Source organism: Trachemys scripta, chromosome 1 (assembly GCF_013100865.1).
Source record: "Trachemys scripta elegans isolate TJP31775 chromosome 1, CAS_Tse_1.0, whole genome shotgun sequence".
Classification (NCBI taxonomy): Eukaryota; Metazoa; Chordata; order Testudines; family Emydidae; genus Trachemys; species Trachemys scripta.
In genome coordinates, this window is record NC_048298.1 from 224,624,349 (window position 1) to 224,644,581 (window position 20,233).

The 20,233-nt window shown below is 43.3% G+C and overlaps 1 protein-coding gene across 8 annotated transcripts in view; it reads right to left on the bottom strand.

The window, feature by feature from the left end:
- The window catches only part of LOC117870478 (granulocyte-macrophage colony-stimulating factor receptor subunit alpha-like), a 105,596-nt gene continuing 85,363 nt past the window's right edge, over window positions 1-20,233 (bottom strand). For 7 of the 8 annotated variants that reach the window (XM_034757702.1, XM_034757715.1, XM_034757678.1 and 4 more), the window contains 9 exons: window positions 20,049-20,175; window positions 18,978-19,107; window positions 18,710-18,885; window positions 18,309-18,463; window positions 9,356-9,391; window positions 6,104-6,233; window positions 5,373-5,472; window positions 1,318-1,408; window positions 1-407 (listed from right to left, as the gene is read on the bottom strand). In XM_034757702.1, coding sequence (XP_034613593.1) covers window positions 336-407; window positions 1,318-1,408; window positions 5,373-5,472; window positions 6,104-6,233; window positions 9,356-9,391; window positions 18,309-18,463; window positions 18,710-18,885; window positions 18,978-19,107; window positions 20,049-20,175 — 1,017 coding nt within the window. In that variant the 3' untranslated portion in view covers window positions 1-335. The remainder of the gene's footprint in view (window positions 408-1,317; window positions 1,409-5,372; window positions 5,473-6,103; window positions 6,234-9,355; window positions 9,392-18,308; window positions 18,464-18,709; window positions 18,886-18,977; window positions 19,108-20,048; window positions 20,176-20,233) is intronic. The other variant, XM_034757692.1, reaches the window with a different exon arrangement.

Here is a 20,233-nt window from a genome sequence, read left to right on the forward strand (position 1 = left end):
TTGTCAATGAAAAGGTTGTAAGAGGTCTTTTAATACGGGCAAAATAACATTTTTTCCCCCTAAAGTTGTTCTAACAAATGACTGAAATGTTTTTTTTTTTAAACACTCCAAGAATATTCACCCTCAAGCAGACACACAGCATGGAAAAGCTTCTGTCCAAATGATTCAAATTTGACAAAGTTATAAGAAACTGAAAAAAGGGACTTATAATGTAAGTGTTAGGCAACATTTGTAGGGGAGAGAAAAGGAGCGAGTGTGCAAACATACAAAATTGCCATGAGGATTTGTAGTTGTTTGAGTTGGGGAATCCAAGTGCTTCATTTTGCTTTTAGAAGTTATTTAATTTCTTCAACAGTAGTTATTTCTTCCGTTTCATATTTTGCGGGTGGTAGATCCATCCATTCCCTCTATTGAAGGAAGGGGAAAAAATCTGCCTTAGTATCATTCATGAGATTAACTAGAGATTTACCACTTGAGACTTCAGTTTATTCATTTAATGGTTAAAGGCATTTAATGGAATTATTTCATTTTTTCCCCTTTAATTTTTCTTTATAACCCCACCTCTTGGTTATCAGAGAGTTATCATTAAGAGGAAAACAACATTGGTGCACCAGTATTATGATACCTCAAAGGCAAAATCAACATTACATTGTTTTGCAATGTAAAAGATGTTTCGAGAAAACAATACATTCATATCTTCCAGCTAAAAGCCAATCATGTTTATTTCAACACTATTGACGTGATGGTCAAGAGCTAAATGTCAACTAACCATGTCAAACTGAATAAAAGTAAAGGAGGTAATTTGAATTCTGAACTTCTGTTTTTCTCCCAGACATGGTAAAGAAAAATAAAGTTATTCTCAGTCTGTGAACATCTCTCTGTTGTCTAGTTTTCTATTAACCCAAATAGATTGTAGAAGGGTGAAACACTTTGGTTCTTACAGTTTTTACTCAGGCAAAACTCCAATTAATGTGAATGGGAGTTCTGCAATCCTTACTCAAGCATGTTAAGACTGTATGAAGAAGCAACACAGCAGGGCTGGCAAAAGAATTATCTTTATGTTTTGGCCCTAGTCACGTGACACTGGTCAGAATTACCTGTAATTGACCGGTATCAATAGTCACTCAGCATTAGAATGGGAGAACCAGTGGGCTGGAACAATTGTGTAACAGCACACAACACTGAACAACAGCAAAGAAGAATTCACATCAAACTCTCTTAATGTTTATAAATTGAAATGCAAACCTCGACTTTTTGTGTCAGACCTTCCAGTCTGTGATCCTTACAATCAACAAATTTTACATAAAGAAAACTTACCTGTATATTTTTATCAGATATTTGGAAAAGTTCATGAAATTTGTTTTTTGGTTGCGGAACTGGAGAAAACATTTTTTTCAAACTGCAGTATCTTTGGGAACAAAAAGAAATGGTGAAGAAGAAGAAAAGATAGGTACAGAACATGCACAAATATTTTCTGTTCTATTACATGTTTGAGACATTTCTTATTTTCCCTTTTCAAGGCACAATGAATCAGTGGAGTAACTGAAAATTTATGCTTGGTTAGTGTAGAGTGGATTAACATCAATTAATTGTTTAGAATTTTGATTACTACTACTTGTAACTGGTTTAAAAAAAACAAACCAGAAAGTCACTATCTTCTAATACTGAATAAGGATCTTGATTAGAATAAGGAAACCATTTTAGGCCTGATTCTCCATTGCCCTGAACTTTATGATGCAATTTACATCATTGCAAAGTAAATGTAAAATGCTATCACATAGAAATGATAGCAATTTACATTTATTTTGCATAATGTAAATAACCACACAGGTGCAGCACAATGGAGAATTAGGCTCCTTATTAAAGCTCTTCTGTTTCACTTGTAGACCTTCTGCCCAAAACTTGCTCCACTGCCATCCGACTGACCTGGCTTCCTGCTACAGTGTTAAAGAAACAGTACAAATATTATTTGACAGGATTTAATATATAGGAAAGCATAGTTATAGACATGTCACTGATTTCACTACTCCAGGTGTTTACTTAAATAAGTTAGATTTCTAAAGTTTTGTGTCCCAAAAAGCTTGCAAAGACCATTTTTGTATGTAACTGCACCAAAAACTATGTTAAAAGAACATTACTAAGATTGCAAAGTCAAGCACTCCTAGGTTAGGAAATGCCAGAATTAAGGTTGCCTGGGCAATCTTAATTCTGCCCTCTTGTGTGCATTCATTACAATATAGTCTTTAATTGCATAATCTCATATTATTTTGCAGAACTCCTGCCTCATTTAATTCACAGGATGGACCTCCTCAGGGTTGTAGTGAATGAGTCTATTGTGTGTAGGTTCCCTGGCTCATTTGTTGCAGAATTTGGAAAGTGTGCAGTGAATGAGGCAGGGCTCATAGGAAGAGAAAAGGTAGTCTCCTGGTTGAGGCAGTTGAATGATGCCCTCAAGAACTGAATTCTATCCCTGCCTCTGCCAGAGTTCCTATGAGATTCTGTGCTCACTTAAATCACAGCTAGTCACTAATTGTGTGTTCCACTTTAAGAGTACCTGACTTGAAATCCTTGGTCTGAGCTGCAGAAGTGCTGAGCGCTCACAACTGCAACTGAAGTCAAGAGAAGCTTCACTTTGAACACATGAAGTTCTATATAACTCTTGAGTACTCTGAAAAAGAAGGTCCTAGCTGTCTCAGATTGAGCATCCAAAATTAGTGGTTAGTTATGACCTTAACCTCTCTGTGCCTCTTCTTCCCATCTGTAAAATGGGAATAAAATAGCCCCTTTCGTCTCACAGGGGTATTGTGAAAATAAATTAATTAATGTTTATGAAGCACTCTAGGGAAGGTACTATAGTAATGAGCACCATGTAAAAGCCTATTAAAAAATCAGTAATTCTGTCTTCATAGCAGGATTAGAATATTGTGCAGTAAAAAAGGCCTGGGGCTCACAGACTGAATAATGAGGATAAAATAAAATACTGACTAGTGGTTCATTAAATGTGCACCATTCTGTGCACTGAATGAGGCAGGGGTCCTGTGGAAAAAATGGTAGGTGATCATCAGGGCTGGCTCCAGGCACCCAAGCACATGCTTGGGGCGGCACCTGGTAAGGGGCGGCGGGGGGAGTGCGGCGCGGCATTCCGCGGGGAGGGCGGGCTCCGGTTGCGCGGGGCTCGGCGAGGGCACGGTGCGGCGCTGGAAGAGGGTTCCGGCAGCGCTCGGCAGGGGGTGGGCAGTGCGGGGCTCGGTGCTTGGGGGGGGGGTTCTGCTGCGTGGCGCTCAGTGGGGGTGCGTCACGGCGCTCAGCGCTGGAGGGGGTTCCGGCGGCGCTCGGCGCAGGGGGCGTGGGCTCCGGCGCACGGCGTTCGGCGGGGGGTTCCAGCGGTGCTTTTTTTTGCTGCTTGGGGCAGCAAAAAAGCTAGAGCCGGCCCTGGTGATCATGCAATTAAAGACTGTATCATAATGCATATGCAGAAGGGTGATAAATCAAGGTTGTACAAGTTGCCATTTCCTAACTTCTGAGTGCTTGACTTTATCACACTAATGTGATTTAATGGATTTTTGGTGTGTAATTGCCTAAGTTTTTTAAAAAGCTAGTTGAAAAAAAAAAAACAGAAATTCCATCATATGGCATCACACTGACATGGGTCGTCAGCGGGGTTGGAACCTTTCAACCTCCACCACATAGACCTGTGCCATTTCAGCTAATAGATAACTGATACCAACAGTAGGTTGTTATCCTCAGTGGACCAACATTAGAGGGAGATGAGACACTTTGCCAGTGGGGTTCACAGATTTTGCTGACAGCAAGGGAATGGTGAGACTCAGGGATCTTGGGTTCCATTTCAGGCTCTGGAAGGGAATGCTCTAGTGGGCACAGACTCTTCTGCCCATCCCCCATAGGCTTTACCTCTTCTTCCCCATTCTCCCCAACCTGTCCCTCTCACAGTCCTATCTCTATCCCACCACTGGCTACCAGTCCCATTCTCCTCACTAGCCTGTCCCAGTCTCCACTCCTTAGGCATCTGATCCCAATCCCAGCCTCTTGGTCCAGTAAGACCCAGTCACTATCCTCTCCAACTCCCAGCCTCCTTGCCCAGCCATTACCAGTCCTCCCTCTCCTCATGCCTCAGTTCCTTGTCCCCAGTTGTCTTGCTCAGCCAGTCCCAGTTCCCTCCCCTGCTCCCAGTCTCTCTCCTAGGGCTTTTCGTCCAATCTCAATGTTCTCACCTCCCCTGGCTGCTTGTCCCTGTCTCATTGCCCTGTTAGCCCCAGTTCTCCTCCTGCAGCCAAGCTCATTGTCAGATCTCTCTCTCCCCTCCCCACACCTTCTCCTCATCCCATTGGTTTCCAATCCCAATCTCACCCAGCTTTCCATCCAATCTCAGTTTCCTTCCCACCCATTCTTTTCATCTTTCCCCCATTTCTCTCTTTGGCTCCCAGACCTAGTTTTGTCCAGCGAGGCCCAGTTTTTGCCCCCAACACTCTTTGTCCCAATCTATTCCCCCAGACTTCTCATGCAATGCCTTACACTGGGCTCTTGATCCCTCTGTATTTGAATCAGACTACTCCCTCTTCCATGTTGCCTGGGTGCTAGCAGGGTGTCACTGAGAGGACAGGGGAGACAGGCTCCCTGATCTCAGTTCTGGTGTTCAGCTCCACCTCAGCTCAGAGCAGCTGGGAGCAGCCATTATAGGGAATGAACCCCTGTAGTCTTGGTCTGGAGCATGCTCCAGTCACTCTGTGAGGATAGTGCTTAGGCTATTGGGTCAGCATCAGGAGCTGTGAGAGGCTCAAGGATGCAGGTGAGGGTCAAATCTTTAGAGATTTCAGCTGTTAAGCTCTGGCAAGGCCCTACCGAGCATGTACAAACCTCAATTATTCAAAAGCTTATAACTAGGCCAAATTTTTGCAATTTTCACAGCAACAGCAAAAGACACAGCCCTGGCACAAAGGGTACCAGTCTGCCAAATTTCAAATCCCTGCTCCAAAGCATGGCCGCATCAGAAAGATTTCTTTATTTTTTTTTTGCAATGGACAAATCAGCATATTTTTCCTCGCCTAATTCTCTGAGATGACTGAACTGTTTTGGCGAAAGAAAGAAAGAAAGAAAGAAAGAAAGAAAGAAAATTCACCCTGATGCAGCATGGAAAAGTTCTGTCCAAATGGTTTGGCAAAGTTATAAACAACTGAAAACAGGGGTCTTAGAATAGGAACCTTAATAAAAAGTGGTGGTACCAGTTCCCCCTAATATATTGCAATCCCTTTATAAATATCATCCTGCAAAAAAAAAAAAAAAAAAAACAAGCAAAATTTAGACACTTAAAGTTGTTTTTGGGGGGTGTACCCATGTTTCACAAGAAGTTTTACCTTTTGCACAGAAAAAATATGACCAGTGCCACTGGGATTGTTCCAAATGCTATGAGGAGTAAAACAATTGTAGTCGTAAGAACTGCATCTTCTGGGTTACCTTAAAGAAAGACAGTTATACATTTTTTGCATAGTAAGATAAGCACACATGGCTATGTCAAATAGCTGCTTAGATGACTGATAGCAATGAATGCCAGCATAATAAGCCTTCTTGTAATCTGAACTACCTTTCAGTCTGATACTTTACTGAGCAAAGGACTGAGGAGCAGATAGAATTTATAAATCCAACAGAAGCATAGATCAACCAGGGCCATGGAGCCCAGGAGTTTTGAGGACTCCATCAGAAGACAAAAGAGGAGGAGGACAGGGATGAGGATACAGAGAATGAGGATGAGTAGGAGAGGACATGGAGGTGGAAAAAGAGACGACAACAATGAGCTGGTGGCAAAGGAAAATGTGTTTATGATATGCCACACTCATCACTGTGGTAGCTGAGCCCTTATTGCTGTTTTAGTCTTAACTCTTTCTGGCATTCATTACCATAGTATTTGAGTGGTTCCCAAGTATTAAAAGGTACATAATAATCTCCCTCACTTCCTTCTCAGCAGGAAGAAATAAAATATTTGAATGGAATTAAGATTGGTTTGTGTCTGTGAAGGTGAGACAGTAAGTGAAACAGACAGGTAATTACCGAGGGAAAATTAAATAAAAGAAATACTCAACATCCTTACCAAACTCAATGGGCTCACTCCATTCCCCCCAATTCTGGCTTACGAGACATATATCTCCCTTTGCTCTGATTTGCAAGGTGTACTTTTTTTTCACGTTGTAATTCTGAAATGTGCAGCTTGTTTCTGTTACCTAAAAACAAGGCAATTATTAGTATTATTATTAATAATAATAACAAGAAGTATTATGGTAGTGCCTAAGGGCCAGCCAAGAATGCAGCCCCATTGTGCTAGACACTGTACAAACACAGAATAGTTAGACTAAGTACTTGTCTTCATTGTATATGTAAATGTTAATAACATGAAAGTTTTCATTTGTTGATCCCAGCTTTACAAAGAGTATCTTTGTGCCTGCTTATGGAAACAGAATATGGTTGTGACACACTGTACCTCAAAATGGCACCCTGAAACCCCCATGTTCATCATTCATATGTAGTTGTGATATTTCATACAAAGCATGCCATATAAGATATCATATGAAAGGTCATGATCTGCTGAAACCCCTTGTTCTGTCTAAATATGTATATTACCAGTGTGTCTGAAGTTATGAGATTTTGCTGTAGGGTTACTGAAATATGCTGTAAATATGCTAGTGACATACAAAGGACTCCTGCCCTGGAGGGTGTTCAATGACCATTAATCAGCCGGGGACTTATTATCAAGGGATTTACAGTTCAATGACAGTTGCCCAAGCACCACACAATGGGGACAGCTCAACTCTATGATTCAGTTGCACAAGGCCACACCAGGGGGATTGCTCAACCCAGTAACTCAGCAAAGCCCACCGGGACATGCTTGGGCAAGTGTCTTCTAGGCACTTGGACTGAGGATATAAAATAGGGGACAGTGGCAGCATGCCTTTGCCTTTCTCCTCCCCCACCTAAGCTTGGAGCAACAAGAACGCTGAGATGCCCTCCCAATGCCAACAAGAACGCTGAGAAGATGTCCTCCCAATGCTATTCACTGTCTCTGCTAGACATTACTGTGTTTGAGTCCACCCAATAGCTCATATATATTGTAAAGACCTACACTACTTTATGTTACTAGGATTTAGTTCCTTTAAGATATGGTTGTGCTAACTCTTGGATGCCTTTCTGGATTGAGTACACAGGTCAGATTCCTGTTAAAGTGAATAACTTGGCATATATTGGAACCCCAGTCAATAAGATACTGAGGCTCCTAGACAGCTTTTCTTTGTCTAATTTAAACTGTCCTAAGGTTTTGGTGTTGGGTTTTATGTTCTTTATTTTCTACCAGACATGGGAAAGTATTGCAAAGAACAGAACAAAATTTGTTTCCCATCTTTTGCAAAACGACATCAAAGTATGATAAAGAGACAGAATTTATTTTATTTGTATTAGTGTGTATGTGAAACCAATAGAAAATGGAAAGTTTTGAAAGGTGTATGGAAAGTTAGATAATGTCCTACCTTTTAATGAAGTGCTAGGGCAGTAGTTTTCAATCTGTGGTCTGTGGACTCCTTGGGGTCTGAAGATTATGTCTAAGGGGTCTGTGAAAGGTTGTCATTACCATAGAACAGTAATTTTCAATCTGTGGGTCTGCAAACTATGTCTAAGATTTCCAAGAGGGGTCTCCATTTAAAAATTTTTAAGGGTCAATCCAGATTACATAAATCCTTGATTCTGACCTAACAGTTTGGAATATGATATATTTAAGAAAACTGATACATAAAGATACCTTGTATCTTGTACTGTGACACTGAGCCAGTGAGGGTTAAGCAAAATGAGCAGGCTAAGTGACCCAAAATCAACCTTAAGGACATATTAGACAAGTATTGAAATGGTAAACAGGGCCAGTCCTTGTAGATACACCTCTACCCCGATATAACGTGATCCAATATAACATGAATTCAGATATAATACGGTAAAGCAGTGCTCCGGGGGGAAGGGGAGGGTGGGACTGCGCACTCCGGTGGATCAAAGCAAGTTCGATATAATGCGGTTTCACCTATAACGTGGTAAGATTTTTTGGCTCCCGAGGACAGCGTTATATCGAGGTAGAGGTGTAGTTATCAAAACCATGTTAAAGTAGACTAAATTCTTTGAAATGTAAACCTATATTGTTAGAGAATTAGAAGAAGATACTGAGTGTATTTGTCTGTGTTTGCCTAGATCTTGTTAGATGTTAAAAATGTGACCAGATTAGCTTGTGGATGCTAAACGTCTGTTCCTGTCTGTTAATATAGTCTATTGATTCAGGGATGAAAAAGGAATATTAACATTTAGATGAAATTTGGGGTGTAATAATACCATTATCTTTATTTCTCTTTGAAATTTGTAGTAAACTACCTATGAACTACTTGAATGGTTAATTACCTTATGCTAATGAATGCAGCTAGTTACCAATGTGTGCCTAGGAAATAGAGATTTACTTCAAAACAACAATGTATATTACCTATTCTTCATCCAAGGAATGCCTGCTGTGTCATAGCCTGCTAGCGAACTATAAAAGAACTCTCAGATCTGCTTAAACTTCGTCAGCAGAAGTTCAAGCTACAAGACTGAGATCTCCAGATACCCTGGACTGTCCCTGCAAATTCTTATGGAAGAATTTGAACAAACTCTATACATGGACTGGCTATTGGACTATAATCTATTAAACTGATTCTGGAAGGACTTTTTGCAAATCAACAGCTCACCATTTCTGCTATGAAACTGACCTAAGAACTTTATTTATTCATATTTATATGTATAATGATCTTTTAACCAAAGTAACTTTTTCTTTTCTTTTTAAATAAATCTTAAATTAGCTAATAAGAATTGGCTGTAAGCGTGTTCTTGGATAAAATCTGAAATATTCATTGACCTGGTGGTTAATGTGTCCAATCTCTTGGGATTGATAGAACTTCATATATGGTGAATAAGATTTTAAGTAATCCTCACCATATTTGACAGACTTGGCTGTCTGGGTGGGAGCCAAAGACTGGATTGCTTAAGGGGACCTCTATTTTAGCTTCTTGGTAAGCAGTATGGTATTACAGAAGCTGCTTGGTCTAATTTGTTGAACCTCATTAGAAGAATAAACCATTGGTTTTGGGGATTGTCTCCCCATTCTTTGCAGTTGGCCCCAATTGAGCAATCTCAGTATGACCCCTCCAGTGACCACAGTCACAGCTACTTGAGTGTTATACTGACACCAAAACTATTTAAGCACTAGTAACAATATTTTACACTGCACTAGACTAAATGTAAGCTGGGACAAGACCATATTTTAGTATGGGAAGAGAATAGTTACCATAGGACACCTATTGCTGCTTTCCTTGGGATTGGCCTGCAAAACAAAGAAAAACCTTTATTATTTTATTATTTGTTTTGCTACCCTGTAGTAATCCATTTCTTTCTTTCTTCTCCTTTTTGATTATTTACTTGCTTACTTGATTCAGAAGAAGGTGCAACTAGAATTTACAATATCTAAGATTCCAATATTATGTAATGAGTTTCCTCCTATCACATACAGATGTCCTTGGTTGTAATTAATGACTGGCAAACCTGGCAAGTCTGCTCCAATAACTCTCCTGAGTTTGTTTTCTTATTCAAAGTTTGGGCTTCTTGCATTTCAGGTTAAAAAAGAAAGGAAACTTAAATCTTCTTTCTTCCTTCCTTCCTTAGACAAGCAATTGCATGATGCTGGTGCTGAAATAAAGTCTCCCTCACCCTTGCCCTGTTTAACTGTGGCATCACAAAGGAAGAAGAGGCTGAGGCTGAGGCAAAGGCTGGTTCCTTGGGTGCATATGTGGCTACTCTTGTTTGCCTTTTGTTCTTTCTTCTGTAAGCATGGTCTGAGTGAGTTCTCCCCAGACATGTAGTGATGCACAGAGAAAAGGACTTCAGGAGCAAACAATGTTTGCATAGACATACCTACTTAGTATTGTGCTTAGCATGCCCTGATGGAGGGAGCCATCCTAAACAGAACCTCACTTGCTAAGCAGAGGGTAGGGATGCCAAATCCCAGTCATGAAAAGAATGAATGAGGCCAGGTGTTCCTACTATGTGCTGTGGACTCTGCTCAAAGAGTTCTGGACATTATTTGACTGTGAATATGAGCAAATGACCCCCATAAATGGAGAAGAGACAGAGTCACAGGGAGGCAATCAATACCCGCACTCAAGAAGGAGTGCTTGTATCTAATCTAATGGGGGTAGTGCAGGACCAGCTATTAGAACCATGCAGGTACTGCCAGGCCATGTTGCAGTAGGCACGTGACATCCCCTGCACATGACACCTAGGGAGAGAAAAGGCATTGTCTCAGATATTAGCCCAATTCTACTGGGCAGACATACACTATGAAGTGAGAGAATGTTGTTCCTCCTGTCTATAGTGTCAACTATCTAGCAGTAGAGGGATCACCAAGGCACCCATGGTCCCTCTGCCCTTGATTGCAACCTGCCTTAAAAAGAATAGGGGTGGACATGGTTGGACCCCCAGAAAAAACTGCAGCAGGGCATCACGATATACTAGTAATCATAGACTACACAGCCAGGTATCCGGAGGCTCTTCCTCTCGGCTCCCTGAAAGCAACAACTATAGCTCCAGAGCTCTTGAAGCTCTTCTCACAGGTAGGGTTTCCCTGTGAAATATTAACAGACCAAGGGATTAATTTCATTTCCCAACTGATGCAGGAATTATGCTCCATTCAGAAGGTCAAGTCCCTGAAGACCTCGGAGTACCATCCACAAATGGCCAGTCTAGTAGAACAGTTTCATAAGACCCTGAAGGGGATGTTGATGCCCTTTGTCACAACAACCCCAAGCAGTGGGACTGGTTACTCCTACCACTTCTATTTGTCACAAGGGAGGTCCCACAAGCCTCTAAGGGATTCTCTCCATCTGAGTTGCTATATGGTCACCAACTGTGGGGCATGTTGGACCTGTTGCAAGAAGGGTGAGAAGAAGAAGATGTGGGGGCCTTAAACACGACCCAATATATCTTTCAGTTAAGGGAGCAATTCAGAAACAGAAGGATGTTTGCCAGAGAGAAGTTGAGGAATATCCAGCACACCCAGGAACAATTACAATAAGGGGGCTACGGACTTTTCAGCCAGGTGATCATGTTCTTCTTCTGTTGCCCTCAGCCAAGTCTAAATTAATGGCCTGATGGCAGGGTCCATTCAAAGTGGTCAGGAAGGCAGGGCCCACGGACTATGAGATCAAACTACCCGGGAGGAGGAAGGAAATCAAGGTCTACTATGTGAAATCAAGGTCTACTATGTGAAACTTCTCAAACCTTGTAGAGCCCTGCTGATAACTCCTTCAAGCAAAACCAGAATTGGGACCCCAGGGGCCTAGCGGCGAAGCTCCAGCAACAGTACCAGGTGATGAAAGACTCTCCCCTGCACAAAGGAAACAAATTCGCTCAGTAATTGGGGACTTTTTTGCAGTGTTCTCCAACCACCTGGGGAGAACACGATTGGTTCAACATCACCTAAAGACTACCCCAGGCCAGATAGTCCAAGAGAACCCTAGACCCTTATCACGAAGGATATGGGAAATGGTCTGAGAGGAAGTACAAGTGCTAAAGATGGGGATGATTATAGAATCCAAAAGTGAATGGAGGTGCCCCATAATTCTAGTTCCCAAGCCAGACAGTATGGTTTGATTCTGCATTGACTTCAGGAAGGTCAGCGCCAACACAAAATTCTACGCCTACCCAATGCCAAGGGTGGATGAGTTATTAGAATGGCTGGAACCAGCGAAGCACCTGAGCAGTATCGACGTGACAAAGGCTTACTGGCAGATCCCCTTATCCCCATGCTCACAAGAGAAAATGGCTTTGTTCCCTTTTGGGCACTTCCAATATAAGACCAGGGTTTTTGGCCTCCACGGAACTGTTGCTACCTTCCAACGGCTTATTAATAAGATCTTCAATCCCCACCATCAATATGCTGCGGCATACATCATCAATATCATCTACAGTACCACCTGGGAAGACCACTTACAGCATTTATAGGAGGTGTTAAAGGCGCTATAGGAAGTATGACTTACAGCCAACCTGGCGAAATGTAAGGTGGCTGTGAGCGAAGTGACCTATTTGGGGTACTGTGTAGGACAGGGGTGGGCAAACTTTTTGGGCTGAGGGCCACATCTGGGTGGGGAAATTGTATGCAGGGCCGGGGCCGGTGGCTGGAGTGCGGGAGGGAGTACGGGGTGTGGGAGGGGCTCAGGGTAAGGAATTGGGGCAGAGGAGGGGTGCGGAGTGCAGGAGGGGACTCAGGGCATGGGTTCGGGTGCAGGAGGGGTGCGGAGTGTACGAGGGGGCTCAGAGCAGGGAGTTGGGGGGCAGGAGGGGTACGAGGTGCAGGGAGGGGGCTTAGGGCAGGGAGTTGGGGGGCGGGGTGCAGGAGGGGTTCAGGCTCCGGCCCAGAGCCGCTTACCTAAAGTGGCTCCGGGGTGGCAGCGGTGCGCACCGGGGCTGGTGCAGGCTCCCTGCATGCCTGCCCTAGCCCCGGCCTCACGCTGCTCCTGGAAGCACTGTGGCCCCTGAGGGTGGGGGGGTGGAGGGCTCTGTGTGCGCTGCCCTTGCCGCACCTCCAGGTACCTCCCCCGAAGCTCCCATTGGCTGCGGTTCCCCATTCCCAACCAATGGGAGCTGCGGGGGGTGGTGCCAGAAGCCAAGGGCAATGCACGCGGAGTCCTTAGCCCTCCCTCCCCCAGGGCAATACTGCACTCCAGATCCAAAACCCTGAGGGGCTGGATCCGGCCCGCGGGCCGTAGTTTGCCCAAGCCTAGCGTAGGAGGTGGTCAATAAGGTCTAGGCATGTCCCGTCCCCCAGAAAAAGAGGCAAGTCAGACCTTTTCTTGGCCTGGCAGGATATTACCAGAGGTTTATCCCCAACTTAGCCTCAATTGCACCCCCACTTATGGACTTCATAAAAGGCAACAACCCTAAGAAAATCCATTGGGATGGGAACTGCAAGGAAGCGTTCAGAGAACTGAAAACATGAATATGCCAGGCAGCCATGCTCTTCAGCCCTGCTTTTTTCTTGGGAATTCATATTACACACTGATGCCTGGGACATCAGTCTCAGCGCTGTCCTTTCACAAGACTTCAAAGGGGGAGAACACTGTGTCCTTTACCTAAGTAGGAAGCTATTCACAAGGGAAAAGTAGTACTCCATTATTGAAAAGGATGCATTCTCTATCAAATGAGCAGTAGAAGCTCTAAGGTATTACTCGTTGCATAACCCCTTTTCCCTGATCACTGATCATGCGCCCCTATGCTGGGTCCAGTCCATGAGGGATACGAACCCTCGTTCAACCTTATTGTTTCTGAGTACAATAGTGGGTGGGAAAGGACCATGCTCACACAGATTTCTTTTCACAGATCGGGGATGGAGACAACACAACCCCAAATATTTTTCCCATCTTGAGGGGTAGGGTATGTGAAGGGACATGTCCTCACCCTGGTATGGAAGAGGCTAACTATCTCCTCTGTGCCTGTTCCACACTAACAAGACACACCTGCAAGGCTTGTTCAGCCTGGAGTGGGAGGAGCTTAAAAGAGGGAAACCTACCACAGGAAGGGACAGTAAAAAGGAAGATGGTTGCTCCAGCCAGAGACTGTTGGCAACAGAGGGAGTCCAGCTGAGGAGGAGACTCAGACAGCCGCAAGATGCACAGGTCCCAAAGCCGCCCTGACTGATGGTAAAGCAATACACCCCAGAAAGAAGGGTAGAAGGTAAACCCTTCGATGAGGCAATCGATTCTGAGAGACTGAGCCTTTAGAGCTGACTCTCTAGGGGCCGCCTGAGAGGCTGATCCTTGTTCCAGCCAGAGCTTCCCCTCTTGTAAAGGGAAGGGAAGAACAGGAGCCAAACTTCAGCTTGTGGGTGGTAGGCATAAGAACATAAGGCTGCAGAGAGATTCCCCAAAGGTTGGCAACTGTGGGAGAAACCTATAAATGTAATTCAGATTTAATTGCTAATATTGAGGGAACAAGGTACTGGTTTTCTAACTTGGTAGAAAGAGCAAGGGAGAAAAGGGCTCTAACCTTGGTGGAAGGAAAAACCAATGGGTGGAGTCCAAGGGTGCCAGAACCTTTGTAGAAGTAAAGGGACCACGGCCAAAGTGCCCCCTTCCTCTTCACGACTGGCTGCTCTGGTGATAAGCCAGCTCCACTGTCTTCTGGCACCACAATTCCTGGTGGGCAATAGGTTTAATCAGAGCACCACCCACAGCAGAATCTATTATTCTGCGGTGAACAAGAAATCTGTGGGGGACATGAATTCTCTGTTTGTTTCTTTTGCTAAAAAGGGTGAGGGGCATGGCCTTGGCCCTTCCCAGGTCCGGTGCTAGTGGAATCCACTGACCTACTGGTGTGGAAGATCATAAAAGAGACTTGAGAGGTGCTGATGTGAGTCCATGCTGGCACAGAGGAAACCCTCTAATTTAGGGACACTGGAGTACAATGGTCCACCATTGCAGTCTTAGAAGTAAGGACTTTGAAGATTAGGTTGTAGTTTTTGCTTTTTCCTATAGGTGGATGAGGAGAACTTGATTTAATGATGCTGTTTCAGCATTGACTTCAAGGAAGGGTATTTGAAAGATGTTTTTGGGTGGGTGGGGGGATGGAGGAGGGAGAAGCAGAGGGGGAGTGTTGGCCTAACCGGGTCCAGGCAAGGCAGCCTACCCTTAGGAAAGTGAGGGAGGCTGCCAGAGGCCATTGCATTGTGGAAAAAGGAAGGCTGCCAGAGATTGGCAAGATGTTGTCTGAGAGAAAGAATGCAGTCTTCAAGGAGAGCCCAAGAAATGGAGATGGGTCCAAGCTGCAAAGTTCAGAGACAGATCCAAACCTCCCTAAAGTTGGAGGATGACTGGATCTAAGGGTTTAATCTGGGTCTCTCTTTACAAGGAAACAGTTAAAATCAGACAGTACTTAGAAACAGTCATGCTGAAGCATAGCATAACACAAGCTCTCTCATTTAGGATTCTAGGCTGCCATCATGTGGTCATTTTATTTCATTATTTCAAAGATAAAGTAACTTAAATCTGCTCATCCTTGTGCTGGAGCACAGCAACTGGCCCTCTCTACTGTGCACTGTACTAGGACTGGTAGGCTGAAGATCTAAATTTTACTTTCAACAGGATTAAATTCCTCCCTTAATTTTATATAATTATCCTTTGGTGTGATACCCTGCCCTTCTAGTTCACATTTTCCTGTTATGCTCTGGCACTGAGTTCCTTTTATATAACATCCAGTCCTTAAACCAATGGGAGTTTTGCCTCAGTAAGTACTGAGGACTGATCTACACAGAAAAATTAGGTTGATCTATCTACATCGTTCAGCGTGTGAAAAACGTACACACCCAATTTCTGTAGTTAGTTCAACCTAGCCCCTGGTGTAGACTCGGCTAGGATGATGGAAGAAATCTTCTGTCAAGCTAGCTACCACCTCTTGGAGGAGTGACAATTCCCATCAGTTGCTGTAGGACGTGTCTTCACTACTGCAGCTCCATAGCTGTGCAGCTGGAGTGTCTGTAACATAGACCTTTATATTTAAATGATTACCTCCAGGCATCTTTGATTTCCCTCTTTCAATCTAAGTTCCCTAACTGAATACTTTATTAACTGTCTACTTTTGACTTGCTTTACTGGTTAACAGAGATGCAAACCCCATTGACAAACTTCAATCCTGAGCTACTCTCATCAGAATCAATGAGAGCTATACCTTCTTTTCCCAGGGCTGAATTTGGGCTTATGAATGTCACATCACAGCCTTGATTCCACCTTGCTCCAAGTTCCAGCTAGTTGTAGTAACCCAGTGCACAGTTAGCATCACACCAGTGGAATACAGAAGGCATTAAAAGGTTGATTAATTAGCGCAAATCCCTGTCTCCTGGAACAAACTCTTACGATCAATTGATCTCAAGTGGAATAAAAGTATAGTCCATACAAAAAGCTACTTTAAAAGAATGTTAAATGTACAAAGTGAAGCATTGAAAATGTCAAAGTTTGTCTATACCATAGTCTTTATAATGGAAACACAAACACATAAGTACATTCCTGACACAAAGGACACTTACAAAGTCAAGCACTCAAAATGTAGGTAACACAAAAATGAAAGTGCCTGTGCAAACTTAATTTGCCCCCTTTGTAGTATGCATTATGATACAGTCTTTAATTATTGATCATTACTAGACCAGCACTAGAAGGGGATGGGAGACTTTACCAGTGAGTTTCTCAGACAGTTGCTGATGGCAGAAGAATGTGGAGACTCTGGAATCATGGGTTTCATTGCAGGCTGTGGAGGCGAGTGGTTTTTTTTTAATGGACAAAGACTCTTCTGCCCATTCCCCACAAACATGACCCATTCTGCCCTTCCCCCTCTAACCTATGCGAGTCCTGTAGACCCCCACACTGGCTGCTTATCCCAGTCCCATTCTGCTCACCTAGTCAATCCCAGTGTCCACTCTTCAAGCTTCTGATCGCAATCCCATGCTCGTGGCCTAGTAGGTCCTACTCTCACCCACCCAGACTCCTAGCCCAAGCCTCCCCCACACCCAGTCCTAGTTTTCTGCCCTGCTCCCAGACCCAGTCTTCTCCTTGCCCAACCATTCCCAGGTCCTTTCCTGACTCCCTGATCTGTCTGTCTCTCCCTGCAGCCTCTAGTCACCCACACGCTCACATTCCCCATCCCTGATGGTTCCCAGTTCCAGTCTTCATTCCTGTGCTTCTCATCCACTCTTACCTCCCATGGTTCCTTGTCCCAGTCTCTTTGCACAGCCAATCCTAGTTCTCACCTTGCACTCCAATTCATTGTCTGATCTGTCTCTCCTCCCTACACAACCTCCTTCTCTCTGCCCCATTGTTTCCTAGTCCCAGTCTCCTTTCATCCAGTCTCAGTCCTTCCCCCCGCCCACACACACACTCTTTCTTCCTCCACCTGTTTTCCTCTCTGACTGTGAGACTGAGTCTCCTTGCACAGCAAGTCCCAGTCTCCACCTGCAGGGTCCTTGTCCCAATCTACTCCCCCAGGACTCCCCTACAATGCCTTGGGTTGGGCTCTTGTGGACTCTGCATTTGAATCAGATGGCCTCTTCCTCCTCCACACTGGCAGGGGTGCACTGGGAGCACAGGAAAGGCAGATGCCCAGCTCTCAGTTCCAATGTCCAGTCCCACCCTGCCTGGAGCAGTCGGGAGCAGCCATAACCTCATAGCCCTGCGCTTGAACATGCTCAGCAGCTCTGTGGGGATGGCACATGCACAGCCTAGTCACAACTAGGAGCTGTGAGAGGCTCAGATATGCTCAGTGATTCCAGAATTTAGCAAGTCTCTACTGTGCAAGTACAAACTGTGATTTTTCAAAGGCTTCTCCCTGGTCAAATCTGGGCAGATTTTCACAGGGATGGTAAAAGGCACATCCTGACACAAAGGACATCCCCTGCCAAATGTCAAGTCCCTGGTCCAAATAATGGTGGCCTCGAGTTTCCAAATTAAAGATTGCTAGAATTCTTTTAATATTGAAAAACTGTATTTTTCTCTAGTCTTGTTCTGAACTATTTTGGCTAATACCTGCTATGGAAAATTTCAGCCCAAACAGTTAAAGTTTGGTAAAGTTATAAGTAACCAAAAACAAGGTCTTAGACCGGGAAGTGTCGGGCAACCTTAATAATAGGTGGTGCTATCAGCCTTGCCTATAATATTGTATGGGTTGTCATTGCACAAAGACATATTTGGAGGTGGGAATGAGTTAAATTAGTGAATCAATCATCTAGTGACCTGCACTCTTAGGGATAAAAGCTTTAAGAAGCTGTTTTCAGATCCCAGGATAATGAATGGCATTGTAAGCTGGGGTTTTCACCTGTTCCAGTGGACAGCAAATTGTAGTGTCTAGTTCTCTCCACTGTCTCTGTGGATGGATGCTGTTGGATCTGAGTTCAGAAAAGTAATCGCTGTGATAGGGTTAGCAATGATGGAAGAGCAAGTGTAATGCTGGTGAGAAACAAAAGTAGTTAAGACAGTGGGCACAGACAGTTGCAGGTGCTGAAAGACAGTTATGGGGGACATGGTTAGCAAATGAGGCAATAAACTATGTAGCGTGCAGGAATGGCTGGATCTAAAAAGGACTGCATGATGGATGAGGAAGGAGAGGTGACTTTAGTGTAGGAGAGGTTTATGTTTGTGTATATATTATAGATTGATAAACAGAAAATATATATTTGTAGTGAGAGTCATTCGAAAAGTTACACTTACAATAGTTTTCTTATTTCGAATGTCAATTTGATACTCAAAGCAGTGATCTACATTTCCTTTCATGTGGCTTGGCTGGGGCCGTTTCCATCGCACTATACACTCTGCTCGGTCTTCAGAACAGTTTACTGTGATATTTAATGGAGGAGTGAGTATTTCTAGAATAAAATAATCATTATTACATTAGCTAAAGAATCAGCTTTTGATAAAGAATCAGTTCACATTTGGAATTATATCTTTTCAACCATAAGGGCTAGAAACAGTTTTTTTTAAAAAGAAAGATAAAAGCTTATGTTCTGGAGCACAGCTCTGAAATGAATGCAGGCCCTTCTCCCAGTGAAGAATGGTTCACTCTCTACTTGTAGTAAAAATGGAAATTAAACAGAAAGAAACTTTTTCCTTACCTATTTCATATAGTGTGATGTACTCATCATAAAACTGAATCTCCGATTCGTTGCTCGACCCATTCACCAGGAAGTAAACTTCCTTTTTAATGTCTGTCACATTTTGAAAACTGCATGCGATAGGTCTTCCAAGTGCATCTCTTATGTAATGTGGACATTCTTGTTCATCTTCTTCCCTGCATATACCAAAATGTTTCAATTAAACATGAGAAATGTCATCTGTCAAATGTGAATTCAAAACTTCCTAGAGCCAATGAAAACTCTTTACTTTGAGTATTGAAAGAAAAGAAAATATTGGGTATCTTCTGGAGCATTCCTGCCAGCCTTCCAAGTGCAATTCATGAAGGAAATGTTGTAAATCACACATGAGAAATTTTCAACAGATGTTCCATTCATGCCTGGAAACCAAGAAAAGTTACATGTGTATTTACATATTACCAATTTGCTTTGTGAAGAAGAAGAAGGGTGAACTACTGGTACAAGCAGATACAATTCTGCACACACTGGGTCAGACCCAGAGAGAATTTGAGCATCTGCAACTTCTATTGATGATTTTAGTTATCATCAATAGAAGTTTGAAGTTTGAAAACTTTTGCATTCCATTTAACCATGGTGATTAAACCTAGTTGTCATAACCATTAACAATATGACTCAGTTTGTATTAGTCAGCCAGAATGAGGCTCATGCTAGCTATAAACTGCTTCAGTGAAGACACCTAATGTGGTCACTGTTTTATTTTGCTATGCACCATTTTAATCCCCACTTTCTCTAAGGGTACGTCTATACTTACCCGCTGGTTCGGCGACAAGCAATCGATCTTCTGGGATCGATTTATCGCATCTTGTCTAGATGCGATAAATCGATCCCGGAAGAGCTCGCCGTCGACTCCGGTAATCCTGCTCCGCGAGAGGAGTAGGCGGAGTCGATGAGGGAGCCTGCCTGCCGTGTGTGAACCCGCGGTAAGTACCTTTAAGTTCGAACTAAGATACTTCGACTTTAGCTACGTTATTGACGTAGCTGAAGTTGCTTATCTTAGTTCGAACTGGGGGCTTAGTGTGGACCAGCCCTAAGAGACTGACATAAGAAAAGCAATCATATCACACACACATGGTTCTATCCTGCAAGTTACTGTGCAAAATGGACCTTTCCTCTGCCACAATGTCACTAGCACAATTGAGGCCACAGTTTGTTACAAAATGGCATCATTGTAGCAGATTTGCAAATGCATTTGTAATAAAAAATTAAATCAATGATAACTTCTAGAATAAAATGTATTCTGAGAGTTTTTTCTCAAAATTTTGTAGATAGACAAAACCTTTCACAAACTGTAATGCATTACCTTGAGGAATGAATCTGGCTTCTGCTGAATATGAAGTGTGGTTGTACATTGCTTCAACTTGGAATAATGCCCCCTTATGTATAGGAAAAGCTCTGTTTATGCTAAACATGCAGGTTTTATTGAACACCTGAAAAATAACATGTGTTTGTATTAATCCCTTGTTTTTTCATTCCCAGTTTTAACTG